The 26289-nt window shown below is 38.9% G+C and overlaps 2 protein-coding genes across 2 annotated transcripts; both read right to left on the bottom strand.

Annotated features, from left to right (window-relative positions):
- Positions 1-645: 645 nt before the first annotated feature.
- LOC131306714 (uncharacterized protein ycf36) lies at positions 646-4421 on the bottom strand. Its single transcript, XM_058333123.1, has 4 exons — positions 3829-4421; positions 3094-3122; positions 1868-1924; positions 646-1034 (listed from the first exon to the last, which is right to left on the bottom strand). Exons 1-4 carry the CDS (start codon positions 4298-4300, stop codon positions 816-818), a joined length of 777 nt encoding a protein of 258 aa, XP_058189106.1. The 5' UTR covers positions 4301-4421; the 3' UTR covers positions 646-815.
- Positions 4422-9743: 5322 nt separating this feature from the next.
- Positions 9744-17320, bottom strand: LOC131306713 (glycine dehydrogenase (decarboxylating), mitochondrial-like). Its single transcript, XM_058333122.1, has 15 exons — positions 15922-17320; positions 15196-15441; positions 15030-15107; positions 14839-14939; positions 14558-14753; positions 14312-14437; positions 13762-13947; positions 13567-13680; positions 12762-12914; positions 11914-12102; positions 11523-11600; positions 11173-11298; positions 10990-11088; positions 10668-10785; positions 9744-10182 (listed from the first exon to the last, which is right to left on the bottom strand). Exons 1-15 carry the CDS (start codon positions 17155-17157, stop codon positions 10088-10090), a joined length of 3141 nt encoding a protein of 1046 aa, XP_058189105.1. The 5' UTR covers positions 17158-17320; the 3' UTR covers positions 9744-10087.
- Positions 17321-26289: the final 8969 nt, after the last annotated feature.

Raw genomic sequence — 26289 nt, 5'->3', positions numbered from 1 at the left:
TTGAGCACCTATAGGTATCGGATTATTGATTTTTCGCGGAAGCCCTTGAAAAATTGTTTTAGATTTAATGAACGCTCGGATCATTTGTGTGGGACCCAAAATGAGCCCCACACACGGATCTGTGCGCGATCTGTGTGGAAATTGTCTGTGTGAACATACTTACTGAATGAATAATGTACAAAATCATGTAAACGAGATCAAGGGGTGCTTTGTATCTGGAAGCATGTCGTCCAACTTTGATTCCTAGAATGCCATCCACTGCAACTCTGTTGTGGGAGCATCTCTAACCTTAGCTTGTGACAGGGGATGCTGCCGAGCGGTCGATCCGGTCGTTCATCTCGGCGTGGACGGCTCGGAATGAATATGAGGGCATACATATCTCAGCCGTCGATTGCCAAAATGAAAGGCCGGATTGACCGCTCTGCAGGGGTGCTCGACATCATGGAGATGTCTTAATCTTTTGAAGGCTTTAATTATATGACTATTTGATATCTGAAAATTTGGCATTCACAAAACAGCCCCCCACCCACCAATCAGTGTCAAATTCTTCAAGTCGAATTTGACAGGCATAAAGAAAGCTTGAATTTTACGGGCATACATAAAGTATCAGAACATATTCGTTTTCGTGTCTTGTGCCAATCGCGATTACATGAGACTCCAAATTTTATTAACATTTAAAATTTTACAGTACGTGTATCCAAAACAGGAGAAAAAATCGATATACAGAGAATACAATGCACCTGCATGGCAATATAAAAGCTGTACAGAAAGCAGTAATGCACCACATAAAGACATTGATGATTGATCATGGAGTTTTATTGAAGATCAGGTTCGCCACAAAATGCGTCCGGTTCAAATAATCTGGCAGACTCGTCACTGTAAACTCCCGGTACAGCTCTTCCAGCAGGTTCCCCAGATGATATGTACGAGCTCTTTTGGTTGCCCTCGAGATTGATCAGGAGCACAGCACATATAAATAGTGATGCCGCTAGTCCAACAAGTGTAATCTTTAGTCTGCTCAGCACGGGCTTCACCTGTCAGTTAAACGGAAGAGGGAAGTTGAGGTTATGGGAAGATATTTTCTCTGAAGACAGTTTCACCCAAGTTCAGCCACAATAATATTTTTCTCTAAATCTTTGGTAGGAAGCTCATTACTTGAACAAAAGAAAATCAACACAAAGTTTTTGGACATTAAACAAAGCAACTTCGAAGAAAGACTGCACCACGCTATTGAGAATCAAGGTACAAGACCACAGTTTTTATATGATGATCGTGATCTTACTGGTTTTGAGTCGAGCATGGATTTATTATCATCGAAAATGCTAAAGAAAGCAGAGGACCAGAACAGTAAGCGCCTAAGTGGTCTAATCATATGAGTTTTTCATTGGTATCAAATTTCCTTCAAAATTCCAAGAATAAGCTCACACTGGCAGATACAGCTTAATACAAGAAAGCAGGACTCCAACATGAAAATCACCAATATTCATTGCTTTTCTTCCTCTTTCAACAAAAGGAGTAGAAGACCATGAAGATTACTCAAATGAAGATTACTCAAATGATCGATCAAATTCATGTTTTCAGATATGCTTCTTACTGATTCATTTGATCAAGAATAACATCATACTAAAATCATGTGCTTTTTGAGTAACATTTGGTGGCAAAACCCTTACTCGAATTCATCTTCTATTCTAACATGTGCCACTGGTGCATCGGTCAGCAATGCATGAAGTGTTTTACATTCTTAGCCACAAAACATTACTTGAGGAATGTACAACTATTTTACAGCTTTCTAACTAATGGCCCACGGGAACTGGGTAACCATTGCTTTCACAAAATACAAAAAATGCGTTCACTATGCAATACTTACAGAAAATGAACCTAGAAGACGGTCACGTGCCAAAACTTCAGCTGTCTTCACCCATATCTGTTGAGGAACTCCAGTTTAGATTCCAACTATCAACCACTATAACAAATGCACAAGTTGAGATGGATGAACAATTCCTTCTTTGTGTTTTTCGAAGTAGTAGGCAATAGAGCAAGTCAGGCTCTGATGTTCTAAGGGAAAAAAGAACTCACAAACAAAGATGCACCCTGACAAAATTTCAAATGATACAAACAATGCTTACCTCATTTAATGGTTGAAGTGTAGACTAGGAAATTCAGTCACAAATGATCCATTAACAAATCAATTAAAGGCTGAATGAACTCGAAATGAATTCAGTCAATATGCAGATCTGGAAGACTAAGTGAGGCAGTTTGTAGAACAATTTTCTCAAGCACGCTTATTTCAAATACCAAAATCAAAGCCATTTACACTCGTAAATGCTGCCCAAAAGGTTTCACATCCTAGTCTTGATTGATTTCCAACAACAAATGGGTACCATGTCCTCAAAATCGTAATTTGTCATCAATCGTCATGACAACCATGCAAGTAATGGCTGTGTGAACAATAAGGGCAGATTCATATGAATAGCACCACAGCAAGACATCTGTATCCACAAACGTTCAACAAACTGAAACTGCCTTACAGAATACAGATGGCCTTCTACAATTTGGAAAGAACATGGCTCAAACTTACAGTATATATGGAATGACAATCACAGAACAACATCATCCTCTCTTTTCATGCGTGACAAACTAACAAATAAGCCAAGACACCATTGAGCTATGTCACATGGACTTAGGTACGGCTGCTGGGTGCAGGTACGTGTCTAAGTATGGGCTTCCTTTAATTTTCATTCCAAGGATATGGGACACGCCAGAAAATTTGAAATCCTTAACACAAACACACACACACACACACAGATATATAGATACATATCCCTTTTCTAACTTAAATGGTATTTACTAGTTGTTAAATACCTTTTCATGGATATTGTTTATAGGAGCTCTGTGCATAGCTTATCAAAAAATATGAGTTCGAAACTATGCTTGCCAAGTTATTATCCAACTAAACATGTCTGAAACGAATCCATACCCTTATCCGAGTGTCGAGTGTCCGACACGGTTACTTTTAGTACATTATGAAGGATCATGTATCATAGTCCATGGTAGTCCCTAAAACGAGTAGTCCAGTAAGAGATGAAAACGTACCTGACCATCATACCACCCCGTCTCTTCATCTGCACCAACAGAAACAGTCAGAATCCACCCTATCCATCAAACACCCAGAACCCAAAAATCCAAGAACTAACTTAAGACACACACAGACACCCTCATAGATGGAATTCACCCCATCAATTCAAAATGTCAAACACACAGTACTCCAAATTAGAGGTGTCAAAAGTGGTGTCAAACGGGTCGTGCCGGTCTAGCCTGTTTAGCTTCGTGCCAACCGTGCTTCATGCCATGCCGGCCCGTTTACTTTCATGCCATTTTTTAATCGTGTCGTGCCGGCCCGTCTACTTAATCGTGTCAAGCCATTTTTTTTTATCGTGACATGCCGTGCCGTGCCCGTGCCCGTGCCAGCCCATCTCCAACTGAGTTTCCTTGGGAAAAAAGATTGTGTAACAACAAACAACTTGGTATAAAGTTTGTGTAACAACAAATAACTTAGTATTTGTTGTGCCTTGTCCCGTGCCCGGACCACTTCTGTGTTGTACCCGTCTAGGACAGTGTCGTGCCCAGCCCACTTCCGTTCCGTGCCCGGCTCCTTTAAAATTGTTCCCGTGCCAGCCCGACGCATTTGACACGTTTACTCCAAATACAAGGATTGACTTAAACAGAGAGAGAATTCACCCCAACCATCAACCACCCCACACTCAAAAAAGACAATCTCGAAAAATTAAGTTAAAAACAGGCAGAGAGTGTAAGAGAGAGAGAGCGCACATTCAACAGTGGCACTGAGCAACCGATTGCCAACGTAAGACCAACCCAAGTACATCCTCACGACAGCAAGCGTGACCACAAACAACCCACTCGAAACAGCAGCCAAGGCGGGCTTCAGCGGCTCCGACTGGGGCCCAACGGAGCCGAGCCAGGCCACGGGGAGCCCAACAAACACGGCGAACGACGATCCAACGGCGAGCAAGCGAGAGCAGTACTCAACGAGGTCGGCGGCGGCCCAGTTGAAGGGGAAGGAGGTGGAGAGGGACTGGTACTCGTTGACGGGCTGTTGGTCGAGTGGAACAGGGCACTCTGTTTCCGGTGGGGTGCGTCCGTTTCTGAAGGATGGGGACGAGAAGAAGGGTGTTATGGGGTTACGGCGGTGATGGGTTTTTGGGGGGAAGGTGGAGGTGGGGGTGGGAGGAGAGAGAAAGGGTTGTGGTGGTGGTGGGAGGCGGAGGAGAGGTGTGGCCATGAGCGACGGGTCTGGATCTTTTCCGGTATGTGCGTACTATAGATCTTTTTCGGTATGGTCGTAGATTTCATGCTCTATATTTTCTTGCACGGACTTGGATTGTAGGCCCAAAATGTGACCTTGATGTCGGGTTTTTCAATTTTTTTTTTTAAGTTTGAACCAACTTATGTGCATTTACTATTCTTTCCTTCGACCACTCAAATGCAGAGAAACTTTTTGGTACAACGAGTATATAACGTACTTGGTATCCTTTCTTCTCAAAAAATTTGACACATGGCAAACAAAATCTAAAACAAAATTTGAGGTAATTCCCGTACAAACGACTCTTCTTTCCGTACAAAGGCTTGGTTATCTTTAACTTAATTGTTTTTTTTATTTTGTATTCTTTGTTCGTCTTTTTAAAATTTTTGTTAGATTCACGTGATATTTTTAAAATTAATCATCCGTCTAGACGAGAGGAGTCTAAGAAATATAAAATTATGACCAACAAAAAAATCAACAAAGACGAAAAAAAGTAATTCCTCCGTCTCTTTTTAAGTGTCTTGCTTCGTAACTCCAACTTATTAAAAAAACATCATCATTATACCTTTCACATCAACTTTTTCCTCCACTTTCCCTACTTACCCATCATCATTACACTTTTACTCATTAACTTTTTAAAATGGAATTTACTTTTAGGGACAAAATAGACAATACACCAACTTTTACCTACTAACTTTGCAAAATGGACATTTACTAAGGGACAACCCAAAATAGAATATTGGACTCTAAATAAGGGACGGAGGGAGTATCAAACAACTGTCTTTTAGAGCTTAAGTGTCGTTTTATTTGAAATTTTTCATCGGTTCATAGTTTTATACTTTACCGATTCGTTTCATCAAGATGAATGATTAACTCTAAAAATTACGACAAAAAGCTAAACGAAAAGTTGCGAAATGTAAAAAATACCAAAATAAGTTTCGAACAAATACTCCCTCCGTTCCATATTGAGTATCCATATTACTATTCCGAACATTTTAAGAAATTTTTATATCTTTCAATTTATAATGTTAAAAATACCCTATATATGGATTGAAAGATATAAAAATGAGAAAATACCCAATCTATAAAAATATGGATCAAAGAAAAATTTCAAATAAAACGACACTTAAGCTCTAAAAAATAGTTGTTGATACTTTTTTCGTCTTTATTGATTTTTTTTTCATAACTTTGTACTTCTTAGACCCCTCTCGTCTGGACGGATGATTAATTTCAAAAATAACACGTGAATCGAACAATAATTCAAAAAGACAAACAAAACATACAAAATAAAAAAAAATTAAGTTAAAGATAACCGAGCCTTTGTACGGGAAGAGGAGTAGTTTGTACGGGAATTACAACTGAAGCCCTCAAATTTTGTTTTAGACTTTGTTTGCCACGTGTCAATTTTTTTGTGAAGAAGGGATACCAAATGGGTTATATACCCGTTATACCAAAAAGTTCCTCTCAAATGCAAGCCACCAACACTGAAACTAGTAATTTTACAAAATAATTCTCTCTTACAGCCTAATCCAAAGAGGTTCTTGATGTTGATATTGGCAGGCCATCCGCAACTTGATGTTGGCCCTTTTTTTTTTGGCATCAAAAGAGAACTTTGTGGATATAAATACTGACAATACAAGAAATAAAAAAACAGACAAGAAAAAACAAGACAACAAGCTAATAAGAACACAAAGCCAACAAAGAAATTCAAAAAGAGAAATTCATCGCGCAACACATCCATATGATATGATTTTCTTTGAGAAGATCCTGAAAGATGTAGCAAATCTTGCCAAAAAGGATGCTTGATGTATTCTCGACCGGATCATGCATATGATTGGACAAACCACAACAGCTAATCAGTTATGCAAGACAAGAACACATAACCGCGGCACATTCCAAAAAACAACCTGCAGAAAACGATGAGCACCCAAAAACAAAATAAAAACCCAACAAAAATAGAGCAAATAGTTATCACTCGAAAAACAAAACTCATTAGCTGGGTCAATGCTAAAGTGCCCAACGTAGGGGAAAGAGACTCGGATCATTATGGCATCCTCGATTCAATGATCTCTTTTGCGCTTCTTCTGGTCATCAAAATCTAAGTAGCTTTACTTTGACGATTGTATTCGTTTAGAAGTGCCCCCACGGATGTGGACAATTTCTTGAACGGACTTGCACGAAAAAGGCTAAACATGCTCAGGAGCGTGGTCATAATGCTCCGACATTGGGGTATTCACCACAATCCGATCTTCAATTGAGCTGGCGCGGCTTGTTATGTCAGGATATGGTGACCAAAGTAATAGGTTTGAGCTTTTCACTCAAAATATCTAGTTTGTCACTAGACGCTCTATTTGGCAGCTCATAGGTCATAGCCGTCTCCAAAGACTCTTTCTCTATAACATGGCCATGGAGACGTTAGGCTGATGAAAGAACTGAAAATGCACACCAGTTTCAAGGGATGAACGAAGATCATAATCAACGAGGAGAAACTTTCTTCCAAGAATAACACGTTTCTGCCTCCTAAACGGTTTGTTGAGACTAATCTCTGGTCTTGAGCCTTCGCGGTTCTGTGCCTAAATCTGGTTGGTCGAGCAATCTTGCCTAGGTGCATCACATGTTTTGGAGTTCTCTTGCAAAGTCTCCCCATCGCGCGTAACGTTTTATCTGCATTGGTTGTGGAGTCTCATGAGCGGCCGATATGTCATCAATGTTGGTTGAAACTGACCGAACCTTGGGATTATTTGCCACCATATACGAAAACATTTGCTGCTCTAAGCCTCTTGGATCCATTGGCTTCTCAGGATTACCATCAGTAGGAAAAGAACACGCCATGGATCCAGACTCCATTTGATGTTGGTTCTTGATGAGCCCATCATACTCATAAGTAGGGGTGTTATTAAAAACCGAAAAACCGAACCGGCGCGGCCTAAAAAACCCTAAATAAATACTGGTTTGGACCGTTTGGTCTGGTTTTAAATAAAATCCCGTTCAGTTTCGGTTTCAAATTTGCCAAAAACTGGATCGAACCAAACTGTTAACACCCCTATCATAAGTCTCTCCTCACTTCTTGATAATTTCAATGCTAGTTTGCCTCATTTTAGGGAAAAAATAAAAGGTAGGTTGCCTTTGAGCTGCATTAATCTTGGTAATGACAGTCGATACTATTTAGTTTTTATTTACTTTCTATCTCAACGTGAAAAATCAGAAAAGTAGTACTCTGTATAAACTATAGACCAAACTTTTAAAAGTTCATATAAAATGACAGCAAAGACACTAAAAGACATTTTTTCCAACTTTTTTCGTCCTCGGTGAATTTTTATTCAATTTTGGTCATTGTGTTTTTACTTTTCAGATTTCTCTGTCAAGACGAATGATAGATTCAAAAAATTTGATCCGAATCTAGTAAGAAGTCAAGAAAAAACAACGAAAAATGCTTGGGCAAAGATACCCAAAAAATTAGGCACCCTTATTCATGCAAGAAATTAAAATGGTTGAATAACCATGACCGCTGTTAAGATGTTTGTTTCTTTTGTGAATTTGAAGAGCCATCATTTTCTTGAAAAAGAAAGCATACTTAGTTACGTGGAATGATTGTTCGATCTAAATTGTTTGTTTGCATAAATAAATTTTTTGAGTACTCTAAGATCAACGGAAAATCTATGGCCACCGCTCAATTTTTACCTCTCTCCTCACCGCTTAATCTCACTTTCCGAAAGTATTTTGGATAGTTCGGATTTAAAAAAAAAACTCTTCTAAAAAAGAGTTTCCGGACGGACGGTGAAATATTGAACAGTAAGTGTAGCACCACAGAGCAATGGTTACAAGGAGATGATGACCCAATTCGATACTCAACAGTGTCATCTCAAGGGAAACTTTTACTTGCACTCAACTTTTAATTGACCTTTCTTTTTGTCCTTCTCAATTTTGTTTTTGTCATCTCTTTTACTGTCTTTTCCTAAGAGCATCACAGTGGAATAAGCAAAACAAAAAATTGTTAAAGCTAGTAATGTTAGATCAAAAAAGTGTTCACATTGGAATAACCAAATCTAGCAACCTCTTAACAACTCATCAAATTTTGGTTCTTCAATAATCAAAACTAGTAATATTTTGTCAATAACCAAATTTTATCTCTCAATCAAGTACACCAACATTACACAAAAACATTCTCTCTCTCTCTCAACAATGTTTTCAAAAAATAATTTTAAAAAACTGTAACTTTTAGATTTTTTTTCTATTTTTTTTTCAGAAACCTTTTTTTTTTTACAAAAAAAAAATTTCAAAAATTTTAAAAACTGTAAGTAAATAAAGTGTGTTTTTCAAAAAATTGTTTTTAAAAATTCAAAACTCTTTTATAGAAAATTGTTTTTTACACAATCTGTTTTTAAAAAACTGTATTTATAGTTTTAAAATTTCAAAATTATTTGTGTAAAGACAATTCTTTCAAAATTTCCCAAAATTGTATTTATAGTTTTTAAGTGAACAAAGTGTGTTTTTTGAAAAACTATTTTTTGTTTCAAAAAACCATTTTGTTTCCTTCAAAAACCGTTATTTCAAAAAGTATGTGTGAAATGAAGGAAATTTTTTTTAGGGCCCATTGGTTTTGATTATAGGCAAAAAATAACCAATGTGGGATTTAACGTTGTTAACTTTAGCAACCTCTAAATGGATAATCAAAATCTGAGGTGGCATGTTTTGATTATTCACATTTGCTTATTCCACTGCTGATGCTCTAAACTACTTCACCAGCAAAAAACTCACGGTTCAGCCATTCAAGTGTTTCAGAAGTAGTGAGGCCTTTGCAACAGTAGGATCATTTGTGTGGAACCTCAAAGTTGGTCCGTATGACGTCTATGCACCATCGGTGCTCAACTGTTCGATAGCATAGCTTTTTTGTATCAATAATGATATATGTACCGACAGCTGGGAGGGAAATCGTACCGACCGGCCGCGCTGGGCCGTCTCCGGCCGCCGGACGGCTGATCCGAGCCATCCAAAAATTTTAAAATAAAAAACCGAGGGGCCCATTGCGGGAATCAACGGCATCCGAGGTGTGTAGGGTGCTTGATCCAAACACCCCTTTTTGTGTATATATATACGTGTATATACACGAAAAAGGGGTGCTCGAATCAAACACCCTACACACTCATATGCTGTTGATTCCCGCGGGAGGCCCTCGGTTTTTTTTTTAGAATTTTTGGACGGCTCGGATCGGCCGTCCGGTGGCCGGAGACAGCCCGGCGTGACCAATCGGTACGATTTCCCTCCCTGGCCGGTCGGTACTCATAGCAGCACTCTTTTGGTATATGACCAAGTCACTTGTTGAACGTACCAAGATAACTCCCCCCGAAAAGGAAGCTTGTGGTAATCTTTTTCGGTACTTATGTAGAGGGAAATTTGGAGAAAATACAACTGAAATCGCGTCTTGAGTGCCACGGGTCAAAAGCATTTTCACCCTTTGTACAGATGAACGGTACAATCAGTTTCCTTGAAGAGATCCCATTTCATCAGTAGACAGACATTTGATTTTTTTGAATGTCACGTCCTCCATTTTGACGAGGACATGGATGTAAAAATAATCAGGATTGAAATATTTGAGCCGCAATCAGCAACAACTGTTCTTGGGGCAGCTGATAATCAATACAGCTAGAAAGAAGACAGAACTCAAATGCAATTATATACAAGACGTCGAAAAAGGAGACTATATTTATTTCGTTTTTGCGTGATCATCAAGGAGCCTTGATTTCTGCAGCAGTGAGGTACTGAAGCTTAAGCAGTAGCAGCAGCTTGTTCTTCTACAACTTGCGAAGAGGGGAGAAGAGTGCAGATGAGGTTGCGGTCGCCATACACATTGTCAACACGTCCTGTTTGAGACGGCCACAGCATCATATGGTTCAGATGCAAACAAATTGAGTGGAACTTATGATAAAAGCTGATTGTTCTAAAAGGCAGCAAAATGATGCTTCTCAAACCTATATTTTTTTCTGTCGTTTTAAGTTGTTTTTGGCCCAGAAGCAGAAAGCAAACGTTGTGCAAAACATGGTGGCATAGCTTTCAGGACAAAAATAAGTGCTATAAGTTGATGTTATTGAGCCGTAGCAAACACCCCTTGAGAGGGGAAAAGCATCACATGATAAGGACTAAAATGAAGGGGTCGTCGGTCAGTAATAATGCAGGATTTTAAGAATATTTCATGAATTATGATTGTACTGGATTCAATGGTTTGCTTTTCTTTTCTTTTTTCCCCCGTATCTTATTTTTGTAAAGATGAACTTCTCATATTGCCGCTCCATACAGTTCAAGTATCTATCCATACACTTGGAGGCTGGAACAAGAAAGAGATATGCACCTGTCGAGGGCCAGAACTTAGATGCACGGAGCCAAGAAGCAGGGAAGGCAGCATATTCCCGAGAGTAAGGTTTTGGCCATGCATCTGCCATGAGCAGCGACGGAGGATGAGGAGCTCCCTGCACTTACACTTCCAAGTTAATTCTTCTTAACATATTCTCATAAATTCAAAACAAAGTTGGAAGCATATGGACGCATAGGCACATTGAACAAGATGTACAAAATCATATGAGAACGGAATTGCAAAATTTCATAGCCTTGAAAAAAAAAATTCAATAAAAAAGAGATTATTGCAGCCATGATGTAGAAACAATCTTGTTTACCTTGAGGACATTGTTGTTAACATCAGCTTTTCCTTTCTCAATCTGCGCAATTTCTTCTCTAATGGAAATCAGAGCATCACAAAACCTGTCTAGCTCGGCCTGCACGAGGAATCAAAGCATTTTTAGAAGTCAAGAATCTAGACAAGTAAAGGGAAAGCAAATCCCTCCTTTCTAGCATTGTACCTTGCTCTCACTTTCAGTGGGTTCAATCATCAGTGTGCCCGGAACAGGCCATGACATTGTTGGCCCATGAAATCCGTAGTCCATAAGCCTTTTAGCAACATCTTCAGGCTCTATTCCGGCAGTTTTCTACAATGATAGTGGAATGCAATAAGTCCCACAAACATGTAATGAGGATACATTTGGACCATGGATTTGTGAACAGATTTGTCGAGGGAAAGAAAAGACCGTTGTGTATATTCAAATACGTTTATCCATGACTTTCCATTCCCGAAACAAATCCTCCTCAAATATGCAGTCCAAACACAAGCCAAGGAGAAGCAGTATTCAAGGCAAATGATTATAGGACCTACCTTGAAGCCCCTCAAATCAACAATGAATTCATGGGCAACTGTGCCATTGACACCACGGAAAAGAATGGGGTAATGGTCCTGTTAATTCAGAAAAGAAATTAACGCTTGTAAACAGTTCAACAAAAATAATCCATAAAATTATTGAAAGGGGAGCAATAGGTCAAAGCTTATTTTGGTTCATGGCTCAAACAAAACCATCTCGAGTTCAAAGAGTAGGTCAAAGGGTTTTATTCATGTTCAAGCAGAGTTAAAAAAGACTAATTGGTGCCTCCACTATCGATGTTCAAATGTAAAGGCCCATGATCAGTACATGAAATTGACATCCATAAACTTTCTTGGTTCCTGTGCTTGAAAGAGAAAGTGCAAAGATAATCAAGGAAAGAGAAGCGACCTCCAATCGTTTAGCCATATAGTTTGCATTCAAGATAGCTATCTTTGATGCTTCTGTGAGCCCCTTGGACCCCATCATGGCAATGTAGGTGTACGATATTGGCAAAATTAGTGCAGAGCCCCAAGGCGCAGCAGATATGGTACCAAGAGGCTGAACCTTGTCAGGGGATGGAATACCTCCTGTAGGTATCTTCATTTGTGATGAACAAAGGAATCGTTAGCCGTTTTAATAAAAAGATGTGCAGAAGTTCAGTCCAATAAAATTCAGGATGCATTGATAATGTATTGTTTGCAGATCCAAAAAAAAACCTTCAAAAGTGAAATAAGTCCTGATGCAACGATTCATTGTACACCAACAAGGCAATATGCCACACTGACTTTAGTTGCTTAATAGTGACGTTCTTGTGTATCAATGCCACCAATGACAAAAACACAAAAAATGAAGTGATATGATATCCATGATTCTACTTTCCAATGTTGGTTCGTATAAGTAATCATCACATAATTGCAACAAGAAAATGCATCTATATAGTCTCGCATCAAATAAAAGGCAAATCCTCTCTCGCAGTGCATTTACATTGAGTTTTTCATAGGAGGAAAATGAAACCAAGGAAAAAAAACAATCATGTGGCTTGTATTTGGCGTATACAAAATTAAATAAAAACAGAACATAAAATCCAAGTAAGAATCATATGCAGTTGATAAAAACAGCAATGGAACGTGAAAGTAATGTGCGGATCAAAAAAAATAAAAAAACGTGAAAGTAATGCAATTTCTCAATTTTGGCAGTGGGAAGATCGAATCTGATATGCTACTAAAAGAAATCTATGCAATTGAATGAGTGCCTACCACAGGATGTGAAGGCAGGAAAGGTGCCAGATGTTTCTTCACACCAATAGGACCCATGCCAGGACCACCTCCACCATGGGGAATACAGAATGTTTTGTGGAGATTGAGATGACAAACATCAGCGCCAATCCAACCCGGGCTAGTCAAACCAACCTGCAAGGAGAGAGAATTGCAAAAAATATTACCGAACTGCTCAACTAGTGAAAGAAAAAGAATGCACAGAATGGGAAAGAGAAAGACTGAAAGAATCTTATTCTTTCCACCTATGCCACGATGTAGAATCTTATTTTTGCACAGTGGTCTTATAAGCAGCTAATGGGTTAAAGAGAAATCATTCACAGGGAGCAAAGTCCAATACAGAATCCAGATTGACTGGTCCTGAACATGATGCAGGAAGCAACGTCCAGATTTATCTACCAAAGACACTTGTGCAAATGATGCATTCGGCTTAGGGCATACAGAAGAAAAATGTAGAATTACCAAGTAATCCAAAAGACAGGATTTAACATCCTTAGAAAGATAATCCAACAATATGAAAGTTCCTGCACTAGGGCGGGTTTGTTAATCTAATGAAACTACTGATCTGCTCATGGTGATAATAGAAACAGGGTTTAATTTGAAGAAAATTCACATCCCTTAGGATTTGCGACTCCTATTATTCTACAGTTGAGGTCCTACATTTCTCACAGCACCCATTAGTTTACATGTTTAGCGAACATGCCACAAACATTAACACAAACATACATGATAGTCGATACAGCTTTACCCATTTAGACAGTTGAGAAGATGAGAGTGATAGAAAAACCTGTGCATTCATGTTTGCGCCATCCATATAAACTTGACCCCCATTGTCATGTATTATCTTACATATTTCATCAATGCCTTCTTCGTAAACTCCATGTGTTGAAGGATATGTAACCTGAAATTTAGTATAGTCCTTACATAATCTGGTAAAAGCGACAAAATCAAACCTACATATAGTCAATGTGAACCACAATACCATGAGGGCAGACAGGTTGTCCTTATTTGACTCAGCAGCCTTCTTTAACTCTTCAATGTTGATGTTTCCCTTGGCATCAGTTCCAACAGCAACAATTTTCATCCCGCACATAGCGGCACTTGCAGGATTTGTTCCATGTGCAGAGATAGGTATAATGCAAACATTACGGTGATGGTCTCCTCTTGCCTACCGCATCAATTACAAATGTTATCAGCCCAAGTCTTTCAACAACACGCTTTTTACATCTGGAAAACAATTCATGAGATGCAGAGAGTTGTGGTGATGTTAATGTTTTCCCTAGACGCATGAGGTATAATCTTCAGTAGGGGCAAATGCCCATCTTCAATAGCTTAGTGTATGAAATCATCAATATCTTGATACCCTCAATTTCGAGGCAATTGCACAGAAGTCATGTGTTGCATTAGTCATCAATATCCATTAAGTCTCTAATTAAAATCCTACTGACCCTTCAGAAGAAGCATCAGAAGGGTTCTGTTACAACTCCACAAATGCTTTGTCAGTATAACTAATAAAACTAATGTCCCCATACCAGATGATAGGCACGGATGACCATGAGGCCAGCATACTCGCCAGCAGCACCAGCATTGGGTTGCAAAGAGAAAGAGTCGAATCCAGTGATTGTACACAACAGTTCACCCAAATCATTGAACATTTCCTGATAAATACAATTCATAAAAATGTTGTTAAAAAACAAAGCTGGTTTCAAAATATACACACAAGGAAATATGGTGGGAAATTCAAAGCGGAAGCAAAAGGAAAAATAGCATTTCTATACCTGATAACCTTGTGTCTGTTCAATAGGGGCAAAAGGATGCAGATCACTAAAGCTAGGCCATGTCACTGGCATCATCTCTGTTGTTGCATTCAACTTCATCGTACAAGAACCCAAGGGAATCATACTATGGCATAGCGAAAGATCTTTTGATTGCAGTTTGTGAATGTATCTAAGCAGCTCATGCTCTGTATGGTGTCTAAAAATGCAACGAAAAGTCAGATCAGTTTTGAACTACTACAACATAACAGCAGTTTGAAGTTCCATAGGAGAAAGAGTCATACGAGTTGAAGATTGGGTGAATTAGATATGGACTCTGCCTTACAAGGCCCGCAGGGATCATGTTCTGAACCTCTGGTGCAAGAGAGGCAGCCGTAAATGTCACCTGAAAATCAACGCACATTTAACATTGATGCCATCAAGAACAAAATTGTTACTGATACTACAGCATGGAGAAAAATTAAGCAATACTCACAGGCTTGCCAACTGCGAAAATTTTAAACAGCTTGTCTACATCCTCTAAGGAGGTGGTTTCATCAAAAGCAACGGTGATCTGAGACATTATGACACTCCAGTTATCTCATTGGGTCATCCAAAAATCAAAAGCGAAAATCAAAGTAAAGGCTCTAAATCACACTAACTGTATTCTTGTCCACAATCCGGAGATTCATCTCATCCTTGTAAGCAGCATCTGCAATTGCCTTGGCGTCGGCACACTTAATTTTCACGGTGTCAAAGAACGGAAGCTCCTGAACTTCAACTGTACCAAGTTTTTTCAGTCCAGCAGCAAATGTCCCAGCAAGGCCGTGTACCCTTTGGGCGATGGTTTTAAGCCCGTCTGGACCATGGTAAACGGCATACATAGCAGCCATATTTGCAAGCAATGCCTACATAACAACGCAACAATCATTCACAAATTCCCAAGCAATGAAGCAAACAAATATTCTCAGAATCCGTATACTATGAAACTGCAATGGAATGGCTTAACAGGAGTTGAAGTTCCAGATTCAAAAGGAGTCGCACCCTGATTATGACCCTCAGTATAAACGAGCTAGAAAATCAAAAGCATATAAACGCTTATAGCCTTTGCCTATTAAAATTGTAATCATTAACCGTTTAAATTCCTAAAGGGGGCGCTTGAAAACATCTCTAAATTACTAAAAGATGGGGGCAGCGACAAAATGCCCACCAAGTTTGTGTTTTTCTTAAAGAATAACCTGTGGACTGGACACCCATTCATGCATACAAACAGCAACTAGGTAATTCCAAACAAATTCAAATCCAACGAGGCCAATTTACAAAAATAGTATTTACAAAAATACAAGAAAATGACAACATTGACAAGAAACTGGATGACAATCTCCAACCTGAGCAGTGCAGATATTGCTGGTTGCCTTGTCCCTCCGGATATGCTGCTCCCTCGTTTGCATTGCCATACGCAATGCAGGTTTTCCCGAAGAATCAACACTCACACCAATAATCCTCCCTGGCATCATTCGCTTGTACTCTTGGGAAGTGGCCAGGAAAGCCGCATGAGGACCTCCATACCCCATGGGAACCCCAAACCTCTGAGCCGACCCAACAACAATATCCGCACTGAATTCCCCAGGCGGCTTCAACATTGTCAATGCCAACAGATCAGTCGCCATCACAACCTTAACCCCTTTCGCGTGCGCATTCTTTATAAACTCCCCATAGTCCAAAACCTCCCCCTCAGTACCCGGATACTGAACGAGAACACCACAAACATCACCCGACTTGTAATCAAAGTCTTTGAGATCAGCAACCACCACTTTCAAATCAAATCCATCAGCTCTAGTCTTACAAACATCAATTGTCTGAGGGTGACAATTACTACCAATGACAAAAGTCTTCTTTTTCCCCTTCTGTATATTATTACACATGGCCATAGCTTCCGCAGCAGCCGTTCCTTCATCCAACAACGAAGCGTTCGACATGGGGAGACCCGTGAGATCCGAAACCATGGTCTGGTAATTAAGCAAGGACTCAAGCCGACCCTGCGATATCTCGGCCTGGTAAGGTGTGTACTGCGTATACCAACCCGGGTTTTCCATAATGTTCCTCAAAATCACAGGTGGAACAAAGGTGTTATAATACCCCATACCAATGAAGGACTTAAAAACCTTGTTCTTAGAAGCTAGTTTCTTCATGTGCTCAATCATTTGGCTTTCCGTTAACCCTTCATCGAATTTTGAAAAACCCATTTTCTCTAACCGAATGGATTTAGGAACCGTGGCATCTATCAGGGAATCAAGATTAGAAAACCCGCAAACCTCAGCCATTTTGGTTTGCTCTTGTGGGGTTGCCGAGTTATGGCGGCGTGGGAAAGTGTCATTGGGTTTTAATGATTCGACTGAGATATATCGAAATTGTTGGGATCCAATACAGAAGCCAACATTATACGACTCGTTTCGGATTTTCCCATAAAGAATGCAAGGAGATGGGGATGAGACGTACCTCGACGGGGAAAATAACGCCGGCAGCGGAGAGGCCGCCGGAGTTTTGATTTGGCGGTGTGGCTTTGAGCGGGAAACCAGGCGTTGGAGGGTGGAACGGTTCGCGAGGCGTCGAGCGCGTTCCATGGTTGGGAAATTTGGAAATGGACACGATTTTTTTTGTTGGGTTTTCGAAGCAAGTGATGAACTTTTTAGAATATAACCAAACTACCGCGAATGGTGCTCACCTACTCACGATGTGGAAAGGCAACCGCTCTGTTCTTATTGGATTCCTACAATGGCAAGAAGCTAGTGGGGTTGGTGGGGATTGGTGAAGACGAGAAATTTTTATATGAAACGGAGATGAGAGGAGCGGTGGTGTCCCACTCGGTTCGTTTTTAATTTTTTGGCCATTTTCCAAGTATAATTTGATGATCTGCTCCATTCATTTTGTAGAATTCAGCAAGAACATTAAAATTGTCAAAAATCATGTTCATCAGACTTTAATAGGTATATGATCGGCACACATAAAAATTAAAAAAATATAAAAATTGGGTCAAAAAACACACTAAATCAGAACCAGCTTTTATTTTTCTTTAGTTTTTACGTGTGCCGATAATGTATCTTCTAAAATCCGATGAACATAAATTTTAGCAACATTAATTTTCTTGTCAAACTCTACAAAATGAATAAAGCCGATCATCAAAGTGTGCCTTAAAAATGGCCAAAAGCTTGAAAACGGATCGGAACACCACCACCCCTCCTATTTCCATTTCCATTTCATATAAAAGTTTCGGTAAGGAGACAAGTAGTAGTGTATTTTTCTTCATAAATAAATATGGAGGTATTACCCTTACACCCCCTATACTTTTAAGTATTGTTTTTTTAAATTAACATTTTGATTATTTGTTTTCATTACAAATGGTAGAAGAATACAAGTATTTGAATTCTATCAAATAGGATAAAGAAATGAAAGTTCATTAACAAATAATCCTCATTCACGAGAAAAATAATCAAGTTATGCTTTAAGCAAAGATTGACTGCCTGACATTCCATATGAAACTATAAAAGGGTGGCCAACTGAGCAAGCCCTCAGTTAGTTGAATAACCGTCAATAGATTGTTAGTACTTTACTTCAATATTAACAAAAAAAGTGTGGGTATGTTTCTACTAATTGTGCTTCTTAAAATGTATTATAGATTCTTAGTTCCTACAATACTTGACGGGTGTTTTTAAAAACTACCTAAAGTACATGAGATCTAATTGTAATTAAAATACTGAAATGATGAATAACTTTTTTTCCTCATAAATGGTACTTTTTCTTGAAAGTGCTAAGATGGTATGTGTAACACAACTATACAATAGACACTGTTAAATAATTGTGTCATACATTACTAGTAAGGTATAAACAGTTGAAATAAGATTAATGGGTAGAAAGGGGAAATATTAAAAGTAAGATTGCTAAAGTAATAAACAAAAATAGGATTAATTAAAATCTAAAGGTGTTCTAGAGAGAGAGGCTCTGCCTGCTTTCTAAAAATCCTCTCTTTCAGCTCCTCTCTCTCTCTCTCGTCCATCAATAGTCGTCCGGGGGAGGCTACCGCCTCCTCCCCCACCACTCCACCCTTGAATCCAAATCTCAGTTTTCCCTTTTTGTTTCTAATCTGCGCGGCCCACTCCTCCGCCGTCCGTATGGGCTCGTTCTCAGGTCATCGTCGCTGTACGGCCGCCATTCTCCTTTTGTTTCTGATCAGGCCCGCTCTACTGTCGGAGAGCCGCCGTAGGCTACAACCACTGACGTAGTCGCCGCCCCCTGCCGCAGTCGCCGCCCCCGCCGCCTATCGGTTCTAATGGATGGTGGATCAATGGCTGCATCTGGATCAAGTTAAAGTGCAGTAGATGCAGAGAGCTGTCTTCTTAGCCTTCTTAGTTTCTCTGTAACTGTGCTTTGCTTTTGCATGTGGAGTTAGTGTTCCCGCTGTCGTTGGGTCTATTTTTGGGGCCCCGGCTTCTGTTTTATTTTCTGTTTTTTGTTGTGATTTGGGGTTCTTGCCTTTTGCATGTGTGCGTGGTAGCCGTGTGTGACCCGATCAGTCATCTCTATCTTCTATTTGGTTCCGATTGGTCCCCCCGGTGAAGTTTTCCCCTTCCCGTCCCGATCGGTCCTTTTCTTGTTCTTTGTTGGGATCCAATCGGTCCTCCCGGTGAAGTTTTTCCCTTCCCGTCCCGATCGGTCATTTCTCCTGTTTTTCGTGTTTGTTGGTTGTACTCACCGGTTATATTTCACCTCACTCATGCACTTCCTTTAGTGGTGTCAATTTTTTTTTTCCCACATGGGCACTCTCACCCACATTTCACTCTATCGCAAGCACTAGTCTTGCATTCTTCATCTGTTTCGGCAGTCGTTTAATGGGCGCGTTCCGTTTAGCTTTTGGTTGCGGTTTGGTTTGAGAAAGCTTCAATATTAGATGTTGGGTTATTGTGGCTCGATGAATGATTACTTGCTTACTGGAGGATGGTTGGGTTATTGCGGCTCGTTGAATGGTTACTTGCTTACTGGAGTCTAATGATAGCTTGGGCTATGGAGGTTTATTGCTGCGTTTGTTTTTTCTTTCATATTTGTTATAAAACTATTGTAATATTTCTTGTTTCCTTTTTCCTTGTATTATCATGCTTTATATAAATGAAGTTATCTTTTATGTCAAAAAAAAAAAAGGATTAATTTCAACAATAAAGGATCACTTAATCCTCATCAACCAGAAAACCAATAGAAAACACCATCTGGAGTAATTTTTAAGCGATATAGTCAGTTAGCAAGCCAAATAATTCCTTCTTGTCGTTGATGTTCCTTCTTTCTACTCATTGTAAATTTCTCTTCCTGGCTCAACACAAAAGATCAGAATCGCCCTTGGTTGTCTATTCCTTATTTCTTTAATCTCTCTTCTCTTTTGCATTATAATATGGCATCAATTAGCAATAACACAAACATAAACCAAGGTCCCTTCAACGTTAAAATTGTTTGCCCTTCTAGATTAAGAGCTCCAATTCAGACATCAAGTGGAAAAAAAATTACAAAAAGACTAAAGATTCAACATATAGTATAAAGTTGTAACGTCCCTAATTTTGGGAACGTTAAATAGAAAATTTTATTGAAAACTAAATAGAGTCTGCCTCATTATTACATCATAACTCTCACAAGAGTACTTTTATTCAACAAAAGGAGGGGGAACTAAGGTTCCTATCTATTGCTCTGCCTGCTTTTCCATCCTAACCAGCTCATTGGCTCCGAAAGCCTCCAAGGTGTACAGTTCACCCTGTTCATCTACAAAGTCTGATACATTATACTAGTCGCCCACAGTATAATATGTCAGGGTCACCAAAAGGTAACACCATGAGCTACATGAGCTCAACAGAATAATTCATACTCACTAACCCTTAACTTACAAACAGAAGATCACAAATTAACGATTTCCACACAGTGCGTGCATATTTAACAAAATAATTAACAATGACACATCCATATTCACTATTCAACTAACATTGATGTCCATGATTTCTGAGTTTCTCCTACGCGATATTTCGTAGACCGTGTCACTGGTTTCATCTTTCATTTACCAAATCAACATTTTCAAAATCATTTTTAACACATCCAACCTCGGTTCCGCTGCGCCGGTCTCCCGAGTATCCTCACAATAGTTCCGCCGCGCTGCGTTCCCATTGGCACACAAAATTTTGCATTGGCTCCTCTCCGTGGATAACCAAGCTACACACTCAACCTCGGTTCCGTCGTGCCGGTCTCCCAAGTATCCTAACAATGGTTCCGCCGTGTCGGGTTTCCATTGGCACACACACACACATATACACACAATGGGCTACCATGTCCAACCACATTGCGGTTTCCAAAACCTTTCTCTTTTTCAAATCACATCTTTCCATTAACCACACCATATGTGTCATGTTTCTACTTTTCGACTTCGGTGTCTCGTTTTAATGCAACGACTCCGCGGTAGGACTTTTCACATACGTAATCATAATTCATTCATTGTAATCTTGAAACTAAACTAGCAAGATCATCCAACTCTATATTACTAATCATGCTCAAATCACCACTTAAAGCATAATTCCACATGTACGGACGCCTTTGGAGTGAAATCACTTATGCTTTATCGCACAACAAGTAATACAAACAATTCATGTATACATGCTCATAATCATCCTAAAAATCAAAATATGAATACTTCTAATCAAACGTTAAATTCCTATCTTTCAAAATCCGTTCTTTCTTGCTTTGTAGGAAGTTCAAAACAACATATGTTTATTGAAGTAAAGGTTGATTATTCAACATGTTCATATATCCTTTAGCAAAATAAGTATACTAGCTATCTTTCTTCATGCTTTTCCAATTATACAAACTTCGATTATACTTAGAGTAGAGAGTAGAAATATTCTTCATATACTTAGAGATAAGGGACAAGAAGATTCTACCATTCTTCTTTGGCGGTAGGGCGGCTACGGAAGGTGAGTTGGCTATCGGACGGAGTAACTTCCTACGGTAAGCTTCCGGTAGTTTCGAAAGAGAAAGGTTTCTCTCGAAACTTGATCTTGACTATACTACTAAACTTTTTGGATCGAAAGGGTGGTTGAGTGGTGGTTTAGTGGCGGCTTTAGATGAGTTTCTAGAAGAACTCAAGAACAAAGGAAGAACAAGCAAACACAAGGTAAGAACACAAGAACTTCTAGAGAGAGAAGTTGAAGGATGAAAGGTGTGAGTTGAATGGCATGAAGGGGTGCTATTTATAGCAAAAATTTTGGCTCTCTCTCTCTCTCTCTCTCTCTCTCTCTCTCTCTCTCTCTCTCCCATGGATTTGTTCCATGGTCTTGTCCAATCACACCTTTAATCAAGCCAAAGCCTTGTCAATCCATCATAGGTGTAAGGCTAAGTGATCATGAAGGATTTTTAGGCCTTTAAAGAAGATCCTAGGTAATTATACCCTAGGTTGGCAAGCCTTGCAAGTAAGAAGGAAATGATGGCTAGGCTAATGTGTAGTCTTCCCATGTTTAGTCAATCTTAGGCTAGGTTGTAGTCAATTTCTAGGATAATTAAAGGCTAGATAATGTGCTTGAAATAGTCTAGGGATGGGTTGTCACATTGTACTTAGGTAGAGTGTAAGAATGGGCTAAAGGGTAGCTTGTTTGAGTGTACAAAATCACATGCACACACACACACCATTCTCTCTCTCTCTCTCTCTCTCTCTCTCTCTCTCTCTCTCTCTCTCTCTCTCTCTCTCTAGTACTAAGTATACGAAGATATATATATACTTAGGATCCAATGAGGGATCCCGCACGGCCTTACCGTGCGGGACTCCCCTTTCCCGATCAAATTGTGACGATCCGAGCAGCTCAAAGTGTGCAGAACGTGATTTTAAGAGTACTCACGAGAAATCAACAAAAAAAATGATCGGGAAGGGCTTGATCCGAGCAGTTTTTAACTGAACCGTTCAATAAAAAACTGTTCGGATCAAGCCCTTTCCGATCATTTTTTTGCTGATTTCTCGCAGTTACCCTTAAAATCATGTTCTGATCACTTTGAGCGGCTCGGATAGTCGCAATTCGATCGGAAAAGGGGAGTCCCGCACGGTAAGGCTGTGCGGGATCCCTTAGGAGATCCGGACTGTATATATATATACAGTCATTTTCAAATGAGAAGATCCTTATTTTAACTAAAATAAGGACCTCTCCATTTCTTCCATTTTCCGTTCGAATTTTAATGATCCGAGCCGCTCAATGTGTTCAAAAGGTGATTTTAAGAGTACCCGCGATGAATTAGCAAAAAAAATGACCGGGAAGGGCTTCATCCGAGCAGTTTTTATTTGAACCGTTTGATAAAATATAAACAAAAACTACTCAGATGAAGCCTTTTCGGTCTTTTTTTTTGTTGATTTCTCGCGGGTATCCTTAAAATCACGTTCTGAACACTTTGAGTGGCTTGGATCATCGAAATTCTATCGGGAAAGGGAGGTCCTTATTTTATTAAGTTAAGGTGATCCTTAGGAGAAGGGAACTCTATATATATATGCCTATGTATATATATAAGTGCACTAAAGTACTAAGTAGTTCTATTAGGTCTATGGAAGAGGAGATGACGAGTGGTAAGGCTTCCAATAACAAGAACATTGTCCCTTGGATAATATTTTCCTAGAAAGTGCATATATGTATAGGAAAACGATAGAGGTACATACATATACACACGAAAAGGGGTGCTTGGATCAAGTATCCTACACACCTCAGATGCCATTGATTCCCGCGCTGGGCCCCTCGATTTTTTTTTTTAGAATTTTCGGACGGCTCGGATCGGCCGTCCGGTGGCCGGAGACGGCCTACCGGCGGCCGTCGGTACGAAATCCCTCCCCCCTTTTCGGTACATATAGCAACACTCGTATGTATATATAGACATATATAAGTACTTACAAAATCTAGGAAAGTGACTTTTGTAGGTAACTTAGGTTTAGGGCTATTAGTCTTAGGGTTGCATGCATGGCAAGGCTAAGTTTGCTTCCTTTGGAAGCAAAATGATGGCTTCCTATGGTCCATGATTTGTCTTGTCAAATCTATATTGGTAAGTCTAGTTTCCATTATCCAATGGATAAAAAATTTTCTAGCAACTATTATCCAATGGGTAGAAGGAATAATGATAATAAGTAAGGTTGAAATGACTAGTCATGAGGTATAATGATTACCTCCCTAGGTTTAAAAGGTTCAATTAGGATTGAGAGGGGTCTATAAGGCTCAAAGATGGTCAAAAAGGTTCATCTAGGGTTAGGAGATTGTAACTAAATGAAGTGGTAGTTCAGTTCCTCCAACTAATCGGTTGGAAACTAATTCTACTTGCCAAGTAGGATTTCTAGCCAAGAAATACAATTTAAAAAATTTATTTTATTCACTATGAAAATATACAAGTGCTTCTATAATCATACTTGTCTTTAGAAAAGGACTAAATTGTCCTGGACGAAAAGATATAATTTTATAAATCTCAAATCTAATTATAACGGATTATTAGAAATTAAAAAGGAATTTTAAAAGCAATTTCCAGGTAGTTAAAATAAAATATAAATATTTAACAAAATTTTTATTTACCGAAAATCAAGGTCGTTACAAAAGTAGTCAACCCACCTTCCAAATGAGAAGCATCCTCATTGTTCACTCAAATTAAACCGTCCCTCTTTTTAAAAATCCTCACAACTCGGATCTCTCTCTCCCCATCCCACTCTCTCTACCTTAAATAGCACATACTACCTTCTTGGCTCTTTCATGGCCCTCTTTAATGGAGGTAATCCTAGAAAACACATGTTCTTAGGGGTTGTTTCATTAAGAGTTTGATCTGAATTATTAGAATCAAATTTACATTAGGTATTGGGTACACAAGGGTAAGGTTCAAAATATGGTTAAATTGTGAGGGCATTTAGGTCATCTCGTCTATTTCGTTAATTGACTTAGAAATTATTGAAAGAGTGATTCTATATGAACCCCCAAAAAAAATCTCTTTAGCCCCATTCTCTCTATACACCCATTCAGAAAAATTATCTTGTTCCCAAAATATCCCCGTCTTCAACATAAACCCAAATGTAAACATGGTTAAAAGCTACCACCATGCCAGCCACCCTAATTTCATTCTTCATTTATCTTAACACAAATTCAACTTTCTTGATCTAAGCCGTTACGATTAACATGAACTGCTTCCTCTCTCCTCACTCTATAATGCATATATATTTGTGCGAGTGATTAATCGAAGAATACTTTACATGGAGATTAATCAGATGAACAATAAATAAAAGATAAGTATACAAATCATTGGTATACACGTTGTATACAAAAGGGGGACATAAGAGAGTATATTGGGTTCAATTTTCCTTTGCTCCTACGGAGATTGTGCTTCAAGGAGTGAAATTTTTTCTTCATCTTATGGCTTTTTGTCTAAGATTTTATTTCTACTTTAATCCCTATATATCTTTATTTACTAAAGCTTTGGATCAACCACTGTATATTTTTTCAATTGCCCAAGTTAAGGCTGCATCGAGAGATATAGTACCGAGATTTGTCAGTTTTCCATTTCAATTGATATCTGAGGAGGATTTTAGGGCTTGTTAAAGATACTACCATTTTGGTATCATACAAAAAAAAAAAAAAAAAGTAGTGGGTGCGGAAGAAATATGGGGCTAGAAAGATATAATAGTTATGGGTGCATATTTGATCCTCTCATAATTGAGGTTGTGTTAGTGAAATTAATCCTTTACGAAATTAACTATGGAGTGATGCTACAGACCAGGACATCAGCGCACGCTCCAACCCATGATTGCTATGATTGGTTCAAGTTATTATCCTGTGTGGTATAACCTAGTTACACGTGGTGCATCTAAATGTACTAATTACTCCTTTTTCCATAGACTTCTTATAATTACAGTTTAATCCTAATTCTGAAATGGTTTTGCTCTGCGATACTGGCCTTGTGCTTTTGTTAACTGTTGCTCTAAATCTCTAAGCTTATCCTGTTCTTTCCCTATGAATCTAGTAAGAGTAGTACTAGATCTAGATCTGCTTGTATATAAAGCTACATTGAGAAGTCTGTTTATTAAAAGGTTTTGAGTAAATATTTCTTCTTCTAATCTACGAATGTAAATCAAGATATGTTCTTCTTTGTTCATGCATGCAAAGATATAAGCTTGTAATCAATTATTTGTAAATCCTACTCGGTATTTACCACCACATGATCCAAACAAACTGTTTAAAATAAACTGAATATTGTAAATGGAAGGATATATCTGATTACCCATTAATTAACCTTTCTTTTTATTATCACTTTATTTTATGTGCCAAAATCTTTTCAAAGGAATTCCTTACTTTCCTTCTTAACCTACCTCCGAATACTATGTTCCCTCAATGCCACTCTCTGGCAAAACGGGTTAAGACTCAAGAAGGCTTTATGATTTAAAGGCCTGAAGTCATTACTTCTTTAAAATTTTGGATTTTAAAATACTGATGATAATCAAAACTGGATTAAAATCTTTGGGTAATACAGACATATAACTCATGCAATATTCACCTTATTTATGATCATGGGGGTGTTCCCTTTTGGGAGTCCCTAAAGAACAATAAAAAGCTGAAGAGAAACTTACAATATTATTACTGCAAACTGCTAATTACATAGGCTCAGTTGCTGAAGATTGACTCGACCAAATACAATTGCAACAAATGCTTACAGATAGCAAGTGTTCAAATGCTAGG

The sequence above is a fragment of the Rhododendron vialii genome, chromosome 11a (genome assembly GCF_030253575.1).
Source record: "Rhododendron vialii isolate Sample 1 chromosome 11a, ASM3025357v1".
Taxonomy (NCBI): Eukaryota; Viridiplantae; Streptophyta; class Magnoliopsida; order Ericales; family Ericaceae; genus Rhododendron; species Rhododendron vialii.
Note: the sequence above shows the minus strand (reverse complement) of the source record. Positions and strands in the feature narration are given on the sequence as shown.

What these genes read in the sequence shown, in the direction of transcription:
- LOC131306714 (XM_058333123.1), bottom strand. Translation starts at nt 4,300, where the DNA reads ATGGCCACACCTCTCCTCCGCCTCCCACCACCACCACAACCCTTTCTC. An exon ending in GCTCAGTGCCACTGTTGAAT is followed by an intron (nt 3,123 to 3,828) that starts GTGCGCTCTCTC and finishes CTGTTGGTGCAG; the next exon opens with ATGAAGAGACGGGGTGGTAT. An exon ending in GTCTTCTAGGTTCATTTTCT is followed by an intron (nt 1,035 to 1,867) that starts GTAAGTATTGCA and finishes TTTAACTGACAG; the next exon opens with GTGAAGCCCGTGCTGAGCAG.
- LOC131306713 (XM_058333122.1), bottom strand. Translation starts at nt 17,157, where the DNA reads ATGGAACGCGCTCGACGCCTCGCGAACCGTTCCACCCTCCAACGCCTG. An exon ending in GCAATATCTGCACTGCTCAG is followed by an intron (nt 15,442 to 15,921) that starts GTTGGAGATTGT and finishes GTTGTTATGTAG; the next exon opens with GCATTGCTTGCAAATATGGC. An exon ending in TTAACAACAATGTCCTCAAG is followed by an intron (nt 10,786 to 10,989) that starts GTAAACAAGATT and finishes GTGTAAGTGCAG; the next exon opens with GGAGCTCCTCATCCTCCGTC.